The following is a 19,215-nucleotide window of genomic DNA, read 5'->3' as shown; positions in this document are numbered from 1 at the left end:
TAAAGAGAACCATTAAAGTAGCATCAGCAAAACATTTCACTTAATTATTGTTTTTTTTTTGTTAATGTTTCACGAAATTTTCATTAGAAATTAAAAATTTAAAAAATTTTATTAGTTGTTTCAATGCTATCAAAGATTTAATTACATTTTAATATTAGAAAATCACAATTTTATTTTTGTCAATAAAATATTAATTGTATTTAGAAACTTGAGTTAATTTTACCACTTTTAGTTAATTTTAACAATTTGTCGCCGTTTAAATGCAACTTTTAATCATTATACTTAATATTTATTTATTCACAATCTTAATTTAAAAGATTAAGGAAAATATCATCTTTAACATTATTACATTATTAATAAGAAAAAATTTATATTATTACAATTCGTATTAAATATTCAGTAAAAACATCGAGAGAAGCACAAATTTGGCACGAGGCTTGGTACCTGCTTACATTCGCCTTGGAGGACCTCAAAGCAATTTTTACAACTTCGAACAAGTATATTCGCACGAGATTGATATGGATCCAAATGACATGCATTTTGGTAATATATGACATTAAATATTCTTTCTCTCTTTCCTTTTCTTTCTTTTTTTTTTATCTTGTAGATATTACATAAAACTCAGAAATTTTCAGCAAAAACATAGTATATAATTCAGAGTGTAAACAAGGAAACTTCTTAACCTTTTTGATTTAGTTAATAACCCTTAAGATACCATCATGAGTATTCCCGTATCCGATTTCTATCTACGGAAACTTTTGATATTTCAAAGATAATTATTAAATTATACACACTTAAATTTTGTATTTTTTATTAAAAATAAATTAATATTTATTTTTTGCGTATTTATCTATTATTTCACATATATTGAAAACTAACGATTTAGAAGAAATTTTCAGCAATTGTCCACTATCAGATTTTAAAATTACATTTTCTAGTAATCAATACTAAAACTTGCAACTTTAATCTAGTCTCTAGTTTCTATCTATGGAAACTTTTCGACATTTCAAAGATAATTATTAAATTATATACAATTAAATTTTTTATTTTTTACAAAATAAATTAATATTTATTTTTTGCATAATTATCTATTGTTTCTAAAATATTAAAAAGATACGATTTGGAAGACGCTTTTAGCAATTCTTCTCTATTAGATTTTGAAATTTTATTTTCTAATAATCAATATTAAAACTTAAAATTTGAAAGTTGCTATATAACAATCTCCTTTTATTAAATTTATCTAATAATTCTAACTCGAATCTTTATAGTTATATTAACATTTTTAAATATTTTTAGTATATTAACAGAAAAGAATGTAATTCACAAATACAATTTTTACCAAAAAGTTTTCATTGTTTTTAAACATGAATATTGTTATTAGAAATGCATTTCAGTATTCATTACCAATACAGAAAATTTCTCACGTTACATGTACCATATAAAGTACAAAATATTTTTCAATATTCAAAATATATTATAAATCTTAAAAATAAATAAAATTTATAATTGCATTTAATGTAACCTTTAATCTGACGTGCCAATTAGTGTACATATTTGAGCACTGAAGAAATGCGTCTGAATAAGTACATACATACAAAGATAACAACCGAACATTAATGCATGAATATGTATACGTTACCATTACTGTAAAAACGTAACAACGTTGTAGTTACCGTTACAGACAGAGAACAATAGTGATTGTTATTAAAAAAAAAGTAATAATAACACTAATAGCATTACCAGTGACGCATTACTTCCCAACCCTGATTTTGTTAATAACTTATTAACAAAATGTGCCATCATAATACGCGTGTCACTTATACGATATTTCCTAGTTTCATGCCCCATGATAATGGGCCTAACTGCTATATTGCATTGAAAGGATAGCAGGAACGACGTGTCAATGGAAGAGGACGATGACGCAATTGCATAACGTTAATGTTGTTAATTTATTTTGCGGTTGCCAGTAGTTATATGCGCGTCCATTAGCTTTGATGGTAGAAGCGCCTAGTGAATGTTATAATGTAACGTCGCGGTACAAGCTTTGAGATAATAGCACGGTTACGAGTTGCGAAAGGGCTAATATTCGCTGATGCAATATTTAGATTATTGCATTTGCTCTGACAGCGAATCAGCTGTCGAATCATATTTATTCAGATTGAGAAGGCGATATGTTTACACATAAAATGCACAAAGAATTACGTTTCTTATTTGAAGTACAAATATTATGCATGCAAAGCAGAATTGAATATTTTCGCGAAACGTTCTGTATAAAAAACATATGGAAGAGTGGCTGACAAAAAATTGGATAGTTTACGGAATATTTAAAGTTTTAAAATAAATATTTTTTTAATATAAAATATATGCATTTTAATTTAAGGGCATATACGTCTAGACCGGTCTATATATTTTTTGAAAACGCAACTTGACTTTGCAAATTTTTTGTGAAAACTGAAAGAGATAAAGAAATCATGTTAATTTTATTGTAAGGATCATACCTTTTTCTGTGTGATGTTTAAATTTTGTTAAAAAATAATATAAAGTGACGACTATTCAAATCTTTCTAAACAATATTAAAAAAAAGAGAGAGATTTATAGTGGCCACTACTGCTCTCACAGGACTCATCAAAAAGCAAAACTGTTTTTTTGAAAATGTGACATTTAGAAAAAATGAATATAGTGATGTCATTTTACAATTGTTTTTTAATAAAGTTTATATGCTAAGTAAAGAAAAGTGTAACCTTTATAATAGAATAAACACAACTTCTCTATCTCTTTTTATTTTTTCCACAAAATATATTTGCAAAATTAACCTCTTATTTTGATTCATCTAGATGTATGTGTCTCCTGAATAGACCGTTTAAATTTAACAGGGAAACAATGGACACTTATGTATCAATGGGCAAAGAACGCCGGATTAGATGTAGTCGCATGCATCACTCCTCACTACATTGGCAACGAATTGAATTCCAGCGATCCCAAGAACATAGCAGAACTTCTCTCTTTCAGCGATCGAATGGGTTACAACGTCAGCTGGCAATTGGGCTATGGTAACAATATCAAAAACTGCTTTTTCGAAAAAAGAAAATAATATAAATTAGATAAAAATAATCTAACATCTGATATCTAAAACCGGACAAAATTCAATTATTGCAAAAATATTTTAAAATTAATATTGTTTAAAAAATATATATTTAACTTCAAATTGTCCTTAAAAAAATATGTACACGTGAAATTTTTATATTTCTAAGGTATTAAATTTTGAGTAGCTTTAAAATATTATTGTTGCAGAATGCCAAACGAGATGCGACTTATCTGGCAGAGAACTGGGACAATACGTCGCCAACTTGCGCGAAATGCTGAAAACTTTCCCAAGATATGCCAATAGCTTAATCACGGGACCAGATATTGTGGCATACAGAACGGCGCAACAACAGAAGTATCTTCAAGATTATTTGCATTCGGCAAATACTGCGCTTTCTGCAATTACATGGCACCCGTAAGTGTTTCATTTTTATGTAAATATTAATTATATAAAAATTCAATGAGAACAAAATTATATTTTTGTAAATTACTCTCGAAAACTACATTTCTCTTTTTTTCTATATAATCTTTATGCTAAATATGTAACGAAATTAACGTAGGTGGATATAACATATAAAAATAAAAGCTTGTGTTCGACTCTAAGAAAGATATTAATACAATAACATGACACACATCCTCATAAAGCTATTTACTGAATTAAAATAAAAACTGAATCTTTCGATGAATTTATTACTATTTGATTATTACATGCACTTAAATTTTTAACAAAAATTTTAGCAATCTGGATAACGTTTCTCTAAACAACGACAACATTTCTATACATTATGATAACATGATTGCTGAAAAAGACGAGCTGTACAAAATTATCGATAGCGCGGCAGGAAAAACACCGCTGTGGATTGGTGAGAATATTGCAAAATTATGACTAAAGTTTGAAAAAATTTAATTAAATTAAAAACCTCCATTGTGTGTATTTATGTATCGAGATTTATATGATTATTTGTAACGTTCAATTTTTGCATACACTCCTAGTCGAATCAAAACCACAAGAGAGCAAATACCAATATCTAAGAGCACTTATCTGGACGAAAAGACTTGGGGATGCTGCCAAGCTCGGTGTACAAGTTGTAATGAGACAATTGTTGGACTTAACCCAAGCCACTCCTGTAAGTCATTCATTAACATAGACAAATATGTAAACTCTATTCAAATTTAAATAATATTTTATTTGTCAAATATACGTCTGTACAAGTTTTCACAATTATCAGAATATTTACATATAGAATATTTTAATGACGACGATTCTGGAAATAAAATAGAGTAATGCTAATACAAAAATATCGCAATAATTTTGGATATTTCGATTATCATAATCGATTAAACATAATTAGTAATGTCATATAGAATTCTCGCGCTCAGGCTTATAATTACATACGTACGCGCAAAATGTGTCATCTGTTATTGATTTTCACAATAAATATTGATTCTTGCTGATTATTAATAGCAATAATATTATAGCATTAAATATTATTATTAGAATTATTAAACGTAATAATTTCATATTTGAGAAATATTATTATCTAATATGAATAGCAACATGATCAATGTACAATCGTAGTTGTAATCATGTAGATATTCATGTCAGATAATAATAATGTAGAGATGATATAGAGAAAATAATATAGAGAGGTTATTAATATTAAACATTATTAAAATTATTAATATTAAAACCCTACGTTAATAACACGTTGATCTCAGTCTTTTCATTCGAGATGTTGTGATCCCTCAGTGTATTTCTCTGATGTGCGCTTTTTACAATTTACGTAAATATACGGGACCTACAGTTTAAATGTCGGTTCCGAATGGCCTAATTTAAAGGGGTTCTCATGGCAAAACACCTGCTCTCGGTGGTTTGCCATTATCTTCCGAGAGGTAGCGATCAAGTAAAATCACATGTTTCTGGTCGGATTTGAATACAGGTCTTTGGCACAGAGAGCAGACGCACAACTCTCTACGCCACGATCGCAAATTTACACATTAATTACTCATTAATTATTAACACATTGTATGATGTGAGCACGCTATTTTATCTTTTATTTTAATGAAAATTTAAATATTTCATTAATTATTCTAACTACAAAATTTTATTAAATTTCATGCTTGTTTAAAAAATGTAATATTTATCTTCCAAAAAAAAAGATTTATAAAGATTGTTTAATTATTATTTTCATTTTTTAAACATATTCTTTTCAAGTTTTGAAATCCTAAGAGAAGTAAAATTATATAATTTTATATAAATCATATAAATCGAAATTTGCAACTTTAATAAAAACTTAAGCTCTGTTGAAAAACTATAGTCAACTTAATCTTGATTCCTTGATTTATTATCACTCCTCTCAAGTAAAAATAAACAGATAATATTACATTAATTGTCTTAAATAAATTTTCATGTCAAAAACGAAAAATCTTCCTTCTCAAATATGACATGATTATATTTAATAATTCTAATAATTATTATTAACGTTATTAATAATCAGCTGCGAAAATCGACGTGAACTGTAAAAATCAATATTAGATGACAGACCAATGCGCGTATTTGTGTAACTACGGATCTGAGCGGGCAAATTGCATACGCTATTACCAATTATCTTTGATTTGATTACTTTACTTTGCCCTCAAAACATATTATTAAAAATTTGTACGATTAGTGAAGCACTTTGACTGCGTCCTGAATTCACTGCCCGTACTGAAAATAGTATAATATTATATATTTATAGTATAGTATAAAATTTTAATTTTTATTTCTAGTATTGAATATTACTCCATTGCGTGCTAGGCTTTATGTTAGGAAGAAAAAGTCTTGAACATATGTTCTAAACTGCCATTTTCAAAATAGAGTGTGTCAAAATTGAGAAAAAAATATATAAAATTTGGAAACTCGGGAAATGCTCAGAGATATTTTATTTAAATTTAGTATATGTATATGTGGTATTAAAGACTATTTTTTAGTACTAATAAAATATTTTTATATCAAGAAATATGCGTAAAGATAATGATATTAAGTTTTTAATGGAACAATTTAGAACATATGGCAAGATTGTTGAAATTGCACATTGCACGTAAAAGCCTATAAATTATGAAAAACATTTTTTTAATTTTTTACTTAATTTTTTCCTTCTCTTATGTAATGTTTTACATTTTACATCATTATAATTTTTTAAGTAGGTAAGGAAATTTTATGAACCTGCAAGTGATGTGATTTAGTAAATGGATTTCCTAACACAAGTTGTTAAAATCGTAGTGGTTTTCCATTCCGCTCATAGAATCTAACTCGTTCCATTACAGTCTACATAAAATTTCCTTCTAATAATGTCTACAAAAATATTTACAAAAATTCTGTTTTTTTTTTTATACACATTTCATTCTTGTTTTACTACTCTTTAAGATACATAGATTCTGCATACTATTTTCTGTATTTCTTTTTAAAAAAATTGTAATCTAAATATTGTGCTATGATTTAAAATAGAGCATTTTATAAAACTTTGTTTATCTAATGTACTAAAGTAAAAAAAAATATAATTCTATTATTCTAATTCTAACATTATTGTAATTATTACAAATGTTTAAAATCCAATTTATTTATGTCATTTATTTTTGCTGCGATTCAGCTACAAAATATGAAAACTAATTGCAATATCACGATTTTTCTATGCATGTAAATAATAAAATTTCTACTGTGCCTAATGTCTCGATTATAATAAAGCATCATATGGCAGTACTATATAGTTTTCAAATAATCCCATAGAAACTATATAACAGTTAAATTTTTAGATAAAATAGAAACCAGTGCAATTTTGATAATTGTTTCCTCTACGATTTCTTCCCAAAATAAGCTAAGGAATATCCCGTTTCATTTTTTGTTCTTTCTTAGAAACTGTCCTATATATTAGAATAAAAATAACTGTAATATAATATAGAAGTATAAAGAAATATATTTAAAGAATTGTTTATTTTTTAAAGAGAACAAGTAAAATATGTACACAGATGAATTTATGAAACTCTTTATTAACAATATCGTTTTTCTTTATCAGGTTTATTGGGTATCGTTATTGCACAAGACTTTAGTGGACCGTAAAGTCTTGGAAATAAAACTTCAATCTGACAACGAAAATCACGTGTATTTTTACAGTCAGTGCGCGAAACCCTCAATGCTATACAGTAACGGAGCTATTACGATTTTCGGCATAAACCTGACACCGAAGAAAGTGACTGCTAGTTTAAAAGATCTCAAAATCAAAATTCTTCATCAGTATATTTTATCACCAGATTTTGAGACAGACAATAAAATGTTTTCAGAGTAAGTAATTTTGTAACATGCACATACTTGTATACATATAAAAAAGCATTTACCCCATTCCTTAATTTTTCCATCCATATTATATGTAAAAATAAAATTTTAAATTGTAAATCATAGGTTTAAGTGAAATAAATTATAAACGTAAAATACAATGCCGATAACGAGCCAAACACTATTCGGATATTCAGATATATATTAATGTATTCTTTGTAAAAACATTACATATATTTACATGTATATTAATAATATACTTAAAATTACATGTAGACATTTTAGTCTCAAAGTTTGAATGTAATTTAAAATAACATTTTGTTACAAAATATTTTATTTGACATATAAATGTAGACAAACAACAAATTTTTAACATACACTTTTTACAACAATGTATTCTATTTTATTTATTGCAAACGTATCATAACAAATTTATCTACAAAAATGATAAAAAACGTAATTTTTCAGGAAAGTTCTATTGAATAATAAAACACTTAATTTAATAAACGATACAAAATTGCCTGAAATAAATCCAGAAATTATCATCAATTCTGATGGCCTTGAATTAGAACTCCCTTCTGATGGCATAGGTTTCTGGGTTATACCTAATGCAAAGGTAAATTAAAACCGCTTCTATATATAGTACATATCAAATTTAATAATGCATTGATAATCGAAAAAGTATTAATTTAACAGGTAGAAGCTTGCATCTCTTCTGAAGAAGAAATAATTAAGAACAGTGCAGTGAAGAAATTATCGAAACGACATGAAGGTGTCATCCAACAAGACAATCAAGAACATGAAGAAAAAGATGTAAATGTAGAAGATGATGTAAAAGAAAATAAAAGTCAGTCAAATTTAAAAATTCGAAAGATTTATAGAAAACGGGATCAAAAGAAACAGAAAAGCGTGGAAAACACTCAAACTGAAAGTCAGGAGGAAGTCTGGAAGCCTAAATTACTTGAAAGAATAAAAAAACTTGTACAAAATAAATTACAAAAGAAGAATAAAAATAAACTTCCAAATTTGCAGAGATCATTCTCGGTCTATTTGGGAGAAGAACAAGAAAATTCAACTGAAGAAGTAGAAGAACAAAATTTAAATAAAAAAGTAACGGAAGACGATCCGTTTAAAAACATTCAAGATACTGTGAAAAAGTTTAAGTACATTCTGCTGAAAAAGAAAGCTAAAATGGAAATCAAAAGTACTGAAGATCATCAATCAGAAGTACAAAACATTGACAATATTCTAGCGTTAATATCAAAGATTGATGCCCTTCTTCTTAATAAAGATACTTCAAACGAGCCAATTATGAACGAAGTCAAAGACAAAGTAAAGAATGGAGATAAATCAATAATTAAAATAAATAATAAATTAAACGAATATTCCATTGAATTAGAAAACTCTGAAATAAAGGCAAATATAATTAAAAAAATAGAAAAATACTACAATACGCTTTATAATTTGTTAGAAGACAATAACTCAAAAAAGAATAGTCAGGTTAATATCAACGACGATTTAATGGAGAAAAAAAGATTTAAAAGACATTTGGACAGAAACTTGAAAGATTCTAAAAAAATCACAATATTAAAAAAGCGTTCACAAATAAATGACTTAAAGAATTGTGTGAAAAAGAAAATAAAACAGAAAAAAGATGATTTGAAGAAAGGTCGAGGGAAATTAATTTCATCCTATTATTCCGGTAATTCACAAAAAATTTTTAATGATAATAAGAATAAATATAATAATTTGTCTCAAAGAGACCCTGTTAAAAGATTATTCAAAAGCAATGCGTTTGAAAATGCTGCTCGTCATATTGATCGTCAAAATTTAATTCAAGATCGCAACAGAATAGAAAACGATGTCTACAAAAATACACAATATAGTAAAAAATCAATGTTAGACCATCCAAAGCACTCTAAAATTAGCATCACGGATAAATATCAAAGTTTGATAGAGCCTGGAAGAATGAAACGAGATATTAACAAAAAATTCGTCGACATAGGAGGGCATCTGAAGAGAGAGAGCTCTTTCAGAAAACGTTCAAGAGACTTGAAAAATTATCTAAATGAAAGAAAGACAAGACAAAAAGACGATAGCAAGAAGGAAGGATTTGTAGTTCCATTCAATCCAAAAACTACTGATAGCGACGAAAACAATTTTTATGGCTTCTTTCGGCAAGATCCTGTCAAAGGATTTCCCGAGGGTGATATTTTTGTGACCACGGGAGATTCGTTGGAGCAAAAAGAAAAAGATTACGATTACGTTGAAGATGAAGACGATAGTGATAATATTGCGAAGAAGAAGAATACGCAACACAGTCAAAAATCGACCTTAGACTATACAAGAGATAATACTTGGATCGAGGAGGTTGAAGATCAGTCCAAACATAAGCCAAATGAATTTTTTGAGAACATCAAGTTATCTAATACAATAAAGGAAAACTTTAAAAATTATGACGATCTATGGGAGGCAGAATTTTCTGAACAACATGATAATAACAACAACAATAATAATAATAACGAATTTACTGTTGCAGCTTCAAAGCCTTTTGATCAACTTCCCAAAATACCAATTTCTAGTATCAATCATCAAGCGTCAAATGCAGGATTTAAAGAAACGAACTTAAAGATGGAACCAGAATTAAAACCTTCGAATTCCTTTTATCTACCTTCTCAAGATTCTACTACGAAAGATAATTACGATAATTATCAAATTTCAAGTATAAATTACGACAAATTAAAAGAAGAAAACAGTTATGTTATGAGCATAAAGAATAGAGATCATATTAATGCAAAAAGTACTCAATATTCTAAACCTACTAGTGTATATACAGAACATTCTATTCGTGATGAACTTTTTCATAACAAAAGAAATAAAAGAAGCAATTGGGAAAACCTTCGAAAGATTTTTGCTGAAGAAATGATTAAGGAGGACGAAGAAAACGCGAGAGATTGCCACTGCAGAGTCATCCGAGCTACGGATTCGCCGAAGAAGCTCCACCAACGTCGCGTAAAATATAATTCAGTACCTACAGCCCAAATTACAGATACTTCTTCAGAAAATAAAAGCGTGAGTGCGGACGTTAAAGAATACGAAGAAATTATAGAAGGGGAAATACTTCCAAATGCAATCATTATTGATAATGAAGAAAATGATACAAGTATGGAATCCGTAATCACAGAATTAAATGTAATAGATCATAAATTAAGCGATACGACGCAGGCGACTAATCGATCACCACTGGATTCAACTTCAGAAGCTTCTCTAAACGACAATAACAGTGTCAAAACGTTTTTTCGTGGCCAATCATCAGACGTCGAATCAGAAAACAAGACAAAGACGTATGATTCTTCCCAAGTTATTTCTACGATTTCTTCAGAAGATAAGAACGATCAGAAAGATCTTATTTTCTCTATTGCTAGGAAAACCCTGGAAACGACCAATGAAAATGTACGAGATCCCACCATCGAAAAAAAGAAAACTGATAGCACAACCTATCCAACAACCACCGAAGATCAGAAAAACAAGAAAGGGCACAACAATGATTATAAAATTGAACTGAAATCAACCAACTCCCTCAAAGAAACAACAGAAGCAATAGCCGAGCAAGCGACGACGGAAACAATTTTGTTACAGCAGGCAGAAAGTACAACGATCGATAATTCCAAGTTGGACGAATCGAAAACAAAGTCAAAGTTACGAAACATAGAAGACAATCAGACTAATAAATCGAAAGCTCGGATGCAGTTGGAAAAAGATGCTAATGCGAGAAAAATAAAGATCATATCGCAAAACCTTCCTCGAGCATCGTTAGAAAGACTCATCAAATATGAGGGACGCTTGTTGAGACGCGCAGAACAGATCGATAAATTGAAAGAAAAATTATATGCAAGACGAAAGGAATTGTTGCATCAGTATCAAAATGAACTAATGACAATCGGTGACGAACAGAAAAGAAATTTGAGGAAAAGAGAAGCATGGGAAAGACTTCATAAAAGCGATGATTATTATCAACTGATCAATGAGGAAGAGTTTATTAGAATTTTATTGAATAATGATATTACCTACGAGGAAGACAATAAAAGTTACTTAATTCCTATAAAGCTTGCTCCTAAACAATCTGATGAAAAAATCACTAATGATGATACGAAAACAGAAGAACTTGGAAAAGAAATCACATTGGCTCGAAGGGATGTTAGAAAACAAACAGGCGAACGTTTAAAGCAATTACCATATAATTGTCGGTAAAGTATTTTTCCTTCTTTTACTTATTTATTTGCTAAAAAATTTATGATTAATTTAAAAAGATTATTTGTAATTTTTAATTTTATTAGTTATTATTTTCATTAGTAATAATTAGTAATAATTTTCTTTCTCTCTCTCTCTTAGACTATCTGAAGACGTGAGAAATAAATTAGATAGTATGGACATCCGTTTAAATAAAAACTTTTTGAAAAAGATATTTACCAAAGATCCAGAAACAATTATTCTGTTGCCAAAAATCAAATCACCAAGCGCTGATCTGTTCCGAAAATCAAAAAATTACTTAGTTTCTTCAAGAAAAGATTTTGAAGTTAGCGAAGAGAATGAACAAGAACATGAAGCAAATTATATCGCTCTTTTGCCAATTAAAATTAAGAATATTTACAAGATGTTAGATGTGAAGGATAATGACGATTCGTTGGAAAGTTCTGAGATTCCAGCACGATGGGGTGCCCAGTATGTATTGGGAAAAATGCCAGGCTCAACAAATAAATATTTCGGTGACGAAACATTAGAGGAATTTGAGTATGAAGATCTTTCAACTCTGCTAAGTCTAGATGACGAAACATTGGAAGATTTTGAATATGAAGAGCTTTCAACGCTGTCAAGTGAGAATAATGAAAGTATTCCAGATGAAGAGAGTTCATACGAAAATGAGCAAGATATTTCTGTAGAAGACAGCGAAGTCGAATCAAAGAAAGATGAACAATACAAAATTACAAACGATAAATCCGATAATAAAAGTGGAATTTTTGTATTACTTCCTTCGAAAAACGTGAAAGAAAGGCAGCGAAGACAAATAAAAAATGAAATCGATGAAGGCACAGGTGAAACGAGACGCGAGGTAAATATTCTCTAATCATTTGCATCTTAATACAATAAAAATTTACTGAGAAGAAAAACATTTTTTATATTTTAATCAGTTTTTAATTTTTTTTAACTTTGTTATTATTTTATACTTTATACAATTTTATATTAATGAATGCAACTCTGTTCTTGTTCTACTAATATTATCTTATTTTAATATACCATTCTATTTTTTTATAAGGTTACAAGGCAATCAGAACCAAACAAATTTATTCTGGCTGAAGATCTCGAAAACAAACGTAATAAGAGATATTATTTAAATAACGTTATTAATAAAGAAGAAGAAAATATGATAAAAACGAATGATATAAGAATAAACTCTTTACAACCTCGAATAAACAAAAAAAATCGAGACAATCTTCTTGAAGATTTCATAAAAGCACAGAAAAAGAATAATTTGTATAATAATGAAGCTTTATCTGTAAAAAACGAAGAAAAAAATGAAAGTACGCCATTAAATAATGTCTCAAAGAGTGATGAACAATTATTGCAAGAAGCAACCCCAAAATTGCAAAATTACGTGGAATCCCTGGAAAACTCTTCTATCAACGATTCCGAAGAGAATTTCAACAGCACTTTAGCGACAAACAAAGACAAACATCATAACAATAGGATTTCCGAAAATAATGTTTTCTACACTGCAATTATGAATATAAATAATTTTTTTACGTTTTTTTCAAAACTTTTTTAAACAATGCATAGATTTTAAATAATTTTTTATGTGTAACTTTGTTGTTATAATATATGAATAATATATATATATATATATATATATATATATATATATATATATATATATATATACAATAAAACAAATATGAAGATATCTAAATACTTACATATAGTATAAGTATTTATATAAATATTTACATATACTATGTATTATTTATAAACACAGAAAGAACAATTTTGCTGAAATATAGATCTAGAAATAATTATGTTGAATAAATAAAAAATTTATATTGGTTTAATCTGATTGCTGGTATGCCAAACTTTTTGCAGCAGTGTCATCATGCTTGAATGTTTTATATAATTATTTTGATAGTCCAACGTATCATTATTTTCTTATTTATATATCTGTTTAAATTTTTAAACACTCTAGTAAAATTGTTCTTTCTATGCATATATATATTAATTCTTATATATTTATATCTTACTTATATTATCAAATTACAAAGCATCATTTTTATACAAAATAAATATAGAACAAAATAGATTCTACATAAAAAGAAAATTAAAAATACAGAATTTTTTAGAACATAATTTGTAAAATAGAAAATGTAAAAATAGAAAATTGATAAATTTGAAATATTCTCAATGTTTAATTGATTATTTCAAAAACAAAATTTTATGTGCTTCTATATTTGTGATTTATATATCATGTAGAATTGTTATGTATATATACGTAGGTGATATGTGTATCTATTACTTGTAAAATTTATTTATAGTTTCTAAATGTACTATATAAATTATTAAGTTATTGTCTTAAACTTTGTACTTATAATTGTTATGCTTATAATTGTTAATAAAAGAACGATGAAATAAAAAGACGTTACATATGTAAGTAAAAAAATAATAAAAAAGTGCATGCATAAAGCTATGTTGTAAATATTGTATATGTCTATGTGTATACATATAACATTATACAATATTTTGATGTTATCAAAAACTGAAAAAAATTTTATGTATTTTTCTATATGTACAACCTTCTACACAATTTTGTAAAATCGGCATGTATTATTTATTGCAGTTGAATAAAAAAGTAAAATATAGAATTAAGCACGCATTAAGTAACTATAAGTAATATTGTTTTTAACTATTAAAATACATTATAAATGTTCTTTTTTATTTTAATGCTTCTAAAATTTAACCAAATAAGTTATTTAATAAATAAATCAATTAGATAAAAAATTAATCTTACTATAATTACTTTAAAAAAGACAGACAAATTTTGCAATTGCATTCATAATGTAAAAGGGTGTCACTGATGTTCGTAGAATTGCGAATGACGAATACTACAGGTAATTTTCTTAAGAAAATCAGGTCAGTAAGGATTGAATCAAAAGTTATCCACACATATATAATACGTACTGTTGCGACATAATTTACGAGTTTAAATTTCATAATGATGTGATGATAGGATATATATACAATCATTGAATCACCGTCTGATACAGTGCACGTTTGATCATGACCGAGTTCAGTTCGTTTTTGAAGACATCAGTACAAAGTAAATTTCATACACATATTTCGTATATTTATTATATAACATTTGCACTTTTAGTTTATACAATATTAAATTTAATTTTAATTTAAATTATAAAATTAATTAATTAATCATTTAATATGTGTTAATTACTCTTTTGATTTATTTTATTTATATAATTTATTTAAAAAGTAATTACAGCAATATCGTATAATTTATTCTCTTAATTTTATTAATATAATATTTATTAAATTATATTAACAACTATCAATTTAATAATTAATTATTTAAATAATTTCAAATACTGCTCATTTTTATTTTTTTTAGCTGTTAATGTCCAATTATAGTACAATCAGAACAGAAAAATTTACATTCTTATCGGTTACATTATAATTTGTTGGACATTACATAAATATTATTATTGTATTTATACTTTTTGTACAATATGAAATTTTGTGTTACAATCAAGGAGCATGATAGGATCAATTAAAGGAGCACGAGAACAGTGATCAATATGTATGAGAAAATTATTTTGTGCCTTTTGATTGTATTTGTGATTACTCGTTCGGAGGAAGTTTCTACTGCTAAAAACGTTGAAAATGCAGATTTCACAAATTCAAAGTAAGTAAAATCTGTTAACTTCATAAATTAAAGTTTAAAAGTTTAAATAAGAACAATTTTGAAACTTCTCAAACCTGACCTTTTCGGCCTAATTTAATGTGAAAAATTTTTACAAAAATATATAAAATTTACTAAATGGTAGCTTTTATAATAAAATATCAAATAATATATATAATTATGACTAATCGCTTTATAATAGTTGATATTTAAAATACGCTTAAAAATGTACATTAACGCGATTTTCGAACATACTATCTTCATCATTTATTAGATATAAAACAAGGATAGAATGATAAAAAGATGAATTAGGACCTTTATAAGTGCGTTTTAAATACAGTCCTATTTAAATAATATATAATGTATGACTGAAATTGCAGTAAAATGACATTGTGTGACACGAATTCTAGACAAAATAATTCTTATAAAATTTTTGCGCTGAAAATAAATCCGCTAATAAAATTGCTTTATCATGTCACATTTCAGAGAAAATTGGACTTAAATTTAAGATGCTAAAAATGTAGTTTTTGAAAGCTTTTGTGCCAAAATAGCTTAAAAATGTGCAATGATAAAACAATTTTATTTACGGATTTGTTTTCAGCGATCTAAAATCTATAAAACTCACGTATTGTATTAACAGCTTTATGCAAAATTTAGTTATGTTAAAAGAAAGAAGGATGATAATGGTCCGTTTATACTTATAATTACTTGCAACTCATCGATTATAAATTTATGGTCAAAATTGTCAAATATAATATGAAATACGTCAAATATTAATAATCATTGTTTTAAAAATAAAATGACGGAAAAATAATGTAATATTTATATTTTTCTTGTAGAATTCAATGGTGTTATTAGATTTTTTAAATCAAATTTTTCATATATTGTTTACTCATTAAACAATCATTTAAACAAATTATATTTAATCATTTTAATCATACATTCATAATCGGTAGATTATGAATGTATGATCAAAATTGTTATGTGCAGTTAAATATTTAAATTTTATAAGCAAACCATTTTTCTTTGCTTTTAACTAGACTTATAAATTTTAATTTACATAAAGCAGTTAATACTATGAATTTTATAGATTTTAGATTACTGAAAACAAATTCGTAAATAAAATTGTGTGTGTTTATAGTGCATATATGTCAAATTTTTGAACTATTTTAACTTAAAGATACCCAAACTTACGTCATTTTTGACAATTATAAATCCAATTTTCTCAAATATGTGACGTGACATAACAATTTTGTGTGCAAATTCGTTTTCAGTCCCAAAAAATCTATAAGAATCATCTTGTCTAGTGGTCTAAAAGAAAATTAAAATTTTTCACACAGTGTAATTCATGAAAACGTAAATACATTATAATGTTGTAATTATATCAAGTCTTAAACGATTAATATAAGTAGTAATAAATTAAATTTATTCAGTCATAAATAAAATCGACAATTTAAGAAATCCTAACTTTATTTATTGAAAACCTCATTGCAGTAAAATATTTTTTCAAAATTAATTAAAATAAATAATATTATTATTATTAGATTTTAATTTGACATAAGATTCTTGTTTTTTCATTTTTAAGCTCTATTTAACTTAACTAATTGCGTTTGACTTGCGAACATAAAAGTATGTTAATCATAATTGCATAATTGTTTGTCAGCACAATGTCATTCATGTTACGTTTCGTGTCACCTGCTTTGTTACAAGAAAGTGCTGAATTGAGAATTTTGAATTTAAGGTCAGATTGACTGACGTCATAATAACAGATAAATAGTAACAGATAAATTAAATATAAAAAATGTATTTCAAATAAAAAATAATTTTCTATCTATACGCAGAAAAACATTCTCGAGCTAAGAAAAAATTTTACGATTTTCTTGAAACTTAGTATTTAGAAGTTTTTTAAATTACTGATTAGGAATTTAAAGTCAGAATTTAGAAATTCAGAATGATGGATCTAATTAACGAGCAAAATTTTGAATTTTTGAAATCAAATTATCTTTTTTAAACGTTTTACACTTAGAGTTACCATTTTAAAGACAATATGTCAAAAATTCAAATTTTTGACTTAAAATTTGAATTAAACGCATCAATTTACTTAAAGAATATATATAATTTGCAGGGCGTTATAAACAAGTTTTATGTATACATGTAAAACTTAGCCATTTTGGCCATTTTTGAAGTAACGTTGCAGATGACGTGCTCGATACTTTCAATAGGAATTGAATTAAAGCTAATTGAACCTTATACTTTGAGATGGTCATAATAATATCACGACCTCCTCTCTCTATCTTCAGTATTAAATTTTTGCTACGCACTCCTCACGCTGCCCAGGAAATTCTGGAATTGTTCATCAAAACAAGCCTCTAAACTACTTTTTTGTTCAAACTACAATTTTCAATTGTTTCTAAACAGTAAAGTCGCACGTGTAGTGAAAATCTATTACTGCTCAAGATAGAGGGCGCAACATTATATTTATTATCATCGTTTCAAAGTACAAGGTTCGAGCTTTAATTCAATCCCTCTTGAAAGTCTCTAGCACATCAGGTTCACCTGCGTTAAGTTTTAAAAATGACAAAAAAAAACGTTTTTTTTTGCATACTTGACCTCAATTTTCTAAAAAACCTAACATAATATGAAAATTTTGTTTCTGAATTCGGATTGAGTAACTATTAGAAAAATGGAAAATGATACACTTCAATCTATGTTGTCCATTTAATAGTTACCTGTGTTATTAATATTAACAAAGTCCTAAACATAAAGAGTAGTATGACTAAAAAATATGTAAACGTCACCTAAAAAATAAAATGGTTACATCGATTTTGTAAACGTTTTGATATTATAATAGTTGAGAGCGTATTGAATTGTATCAATGATTTACACATGCATATGTACGACAATTATGTATTTCTATAAAAGTGATATTTATCAAAGAACAAAAAATGACAGAACCAAGTAATCATTACACTGATCGTGTTTCTCTTATGTGGGGCTGTAATATCGACTTAATTGTTAGTAATATTCGTGTAATTATTAACTTTTTCTATATATTATAAATGCAACATTAAATGTGTTAAAAAAAAAATTATTTTTAATTACATTTAAGTATACATACTTTATTGTTAATATATGCGATATTATTAGTACAATTTTATTAAATATCTCAAAAGAAGTCAAAAGATATAATTTTATAGAATCTTTTTTTAACTGTCAAACAAGAATTCTTTTCAGAATATTTTGAACAGATTACGTGAATTCAGAAAGAATTCAAGAAAGTAAATTATTTTTTAATTTAAAAGGATCAATTGTGCTGTGTTTGTGACCTTAATATAACTTGTTTTTTTTCAAAATTGTTATAAATTACTTTCTATATACTTTCTAATTACTTTCTATATACTATATACTTTAAGACAATTATTTAAAAAAATATTCTTAAATACAACCGTTACTTGTTAAAAGGGATATTAAATAATTACTTTTATTAGTAGCAGAATTAATATTTTTCTGCGTATATGATTTAAATAAATTATTCAAACAGTTAAAGTTATTATCAATTTTATTCATATATTTAATTTACATAATTGCTAAACTATTGTATATACACTGCTTAAAACATTAAAGGATAACTTTTTCACAAAAGTTACTTTAAATTGCGATGTCTCACAAAAAAATTGGTGTAAAACAAAGTTTTTTTTATTTAAAAAGATAAAGTTTATATCTTGAAATGGTATCAATGATTACATTCGTCAATTTTTTGTTAAATAGTGGAAGACTGCAAATTTTATGATATCTTACTTTGAATATCTCAAATACATTTTCATTCAAAGCTGACCATGTCTTTAAGTATTAAACTAAGAGAAAA

The 19,215-nt window shown here is 26.6% G+C and overlaps 1 protein-coding gene across 1 annotated transcript in view; it reads left to right on the top strand.

Annotated features, from left to right (window-relative positions):
* LOC105201536 (protein PFC0760c) overlaps nucleotides 1-19,215 on the top strand; it is a 38,966-nt gene that overhangs the window by 14,168 nt on the left and 5,583 nt on the right. The window contains exons 2-13 of the mRNA XM_011169584.3: nucleotides 401-543; nucleotides 2,874-3,050; nucleotides 3,292-3,499; nucleotides 3,823-3,947; nucleotides 4,078-4,211; nucleotides 7,137-7,402; nucleotides 7,862-8,009; nucleotides 8,090-11,640; nucleotides 11,786-12,503; nucleotides 12,708-13,214; nucleotides 14,504-14,547; nucleotides 15,225-15,353. Of these exons, the coding sequence (XP_011167886.3) occupies nucleotides 401-543; nucleotides 2,874-3,050; nucleotides 3,292-3,499; nucleotides 3,823-3,947; nucleotides 4,078-4,211; nucleotides 7,137-7,402; nucleotides 7,862-8,009; nucleotides 8,090-11,640; nucleotides 11,786-12,503; nucleotides 12,708-13,214; nucleotides 14,504-14,547; nucleotides 15,225-15,353 (6,150 nt within the window). The remainder of the gene's footprint in view (nucleotides 1-400; nucleotides 544-2,873; nucleotides 3,051-3,291; nucleotides 3,500-3,822; nucleotides 3,948-4,077; nucleotides 4,212-7,136; nucleotides 7,403-7,861; nucleotides 8,010-8,089; nucleotides 11,641-11,785; nucleotides 12,504-12,707; nucleotides 13,215-14,503; nucleotides 14,548-15,224; nucleotides 15,354-19,215) is intronic.

This window comes from Solenopsis invicta, chromosome 16 (assembly GCF_016802725.1).
Source record: "Solenopsis invicta isolate M01_SB chromosome 16, UNIL_Sinv_3.0, whole genome shotgun sequence".
Taxonomy (NCBI): domain Eukaryota; kingdom Metazoa; phylum Arthropoda; class Insecta; order Hymenoptera; family Formicidae; genus Solenopsis; species Solenopsis invicta.
Note: the sequence above shows the minus strand (reverse complement) of the source record. Positions and strands in the feature narration are given on the sequence as shown.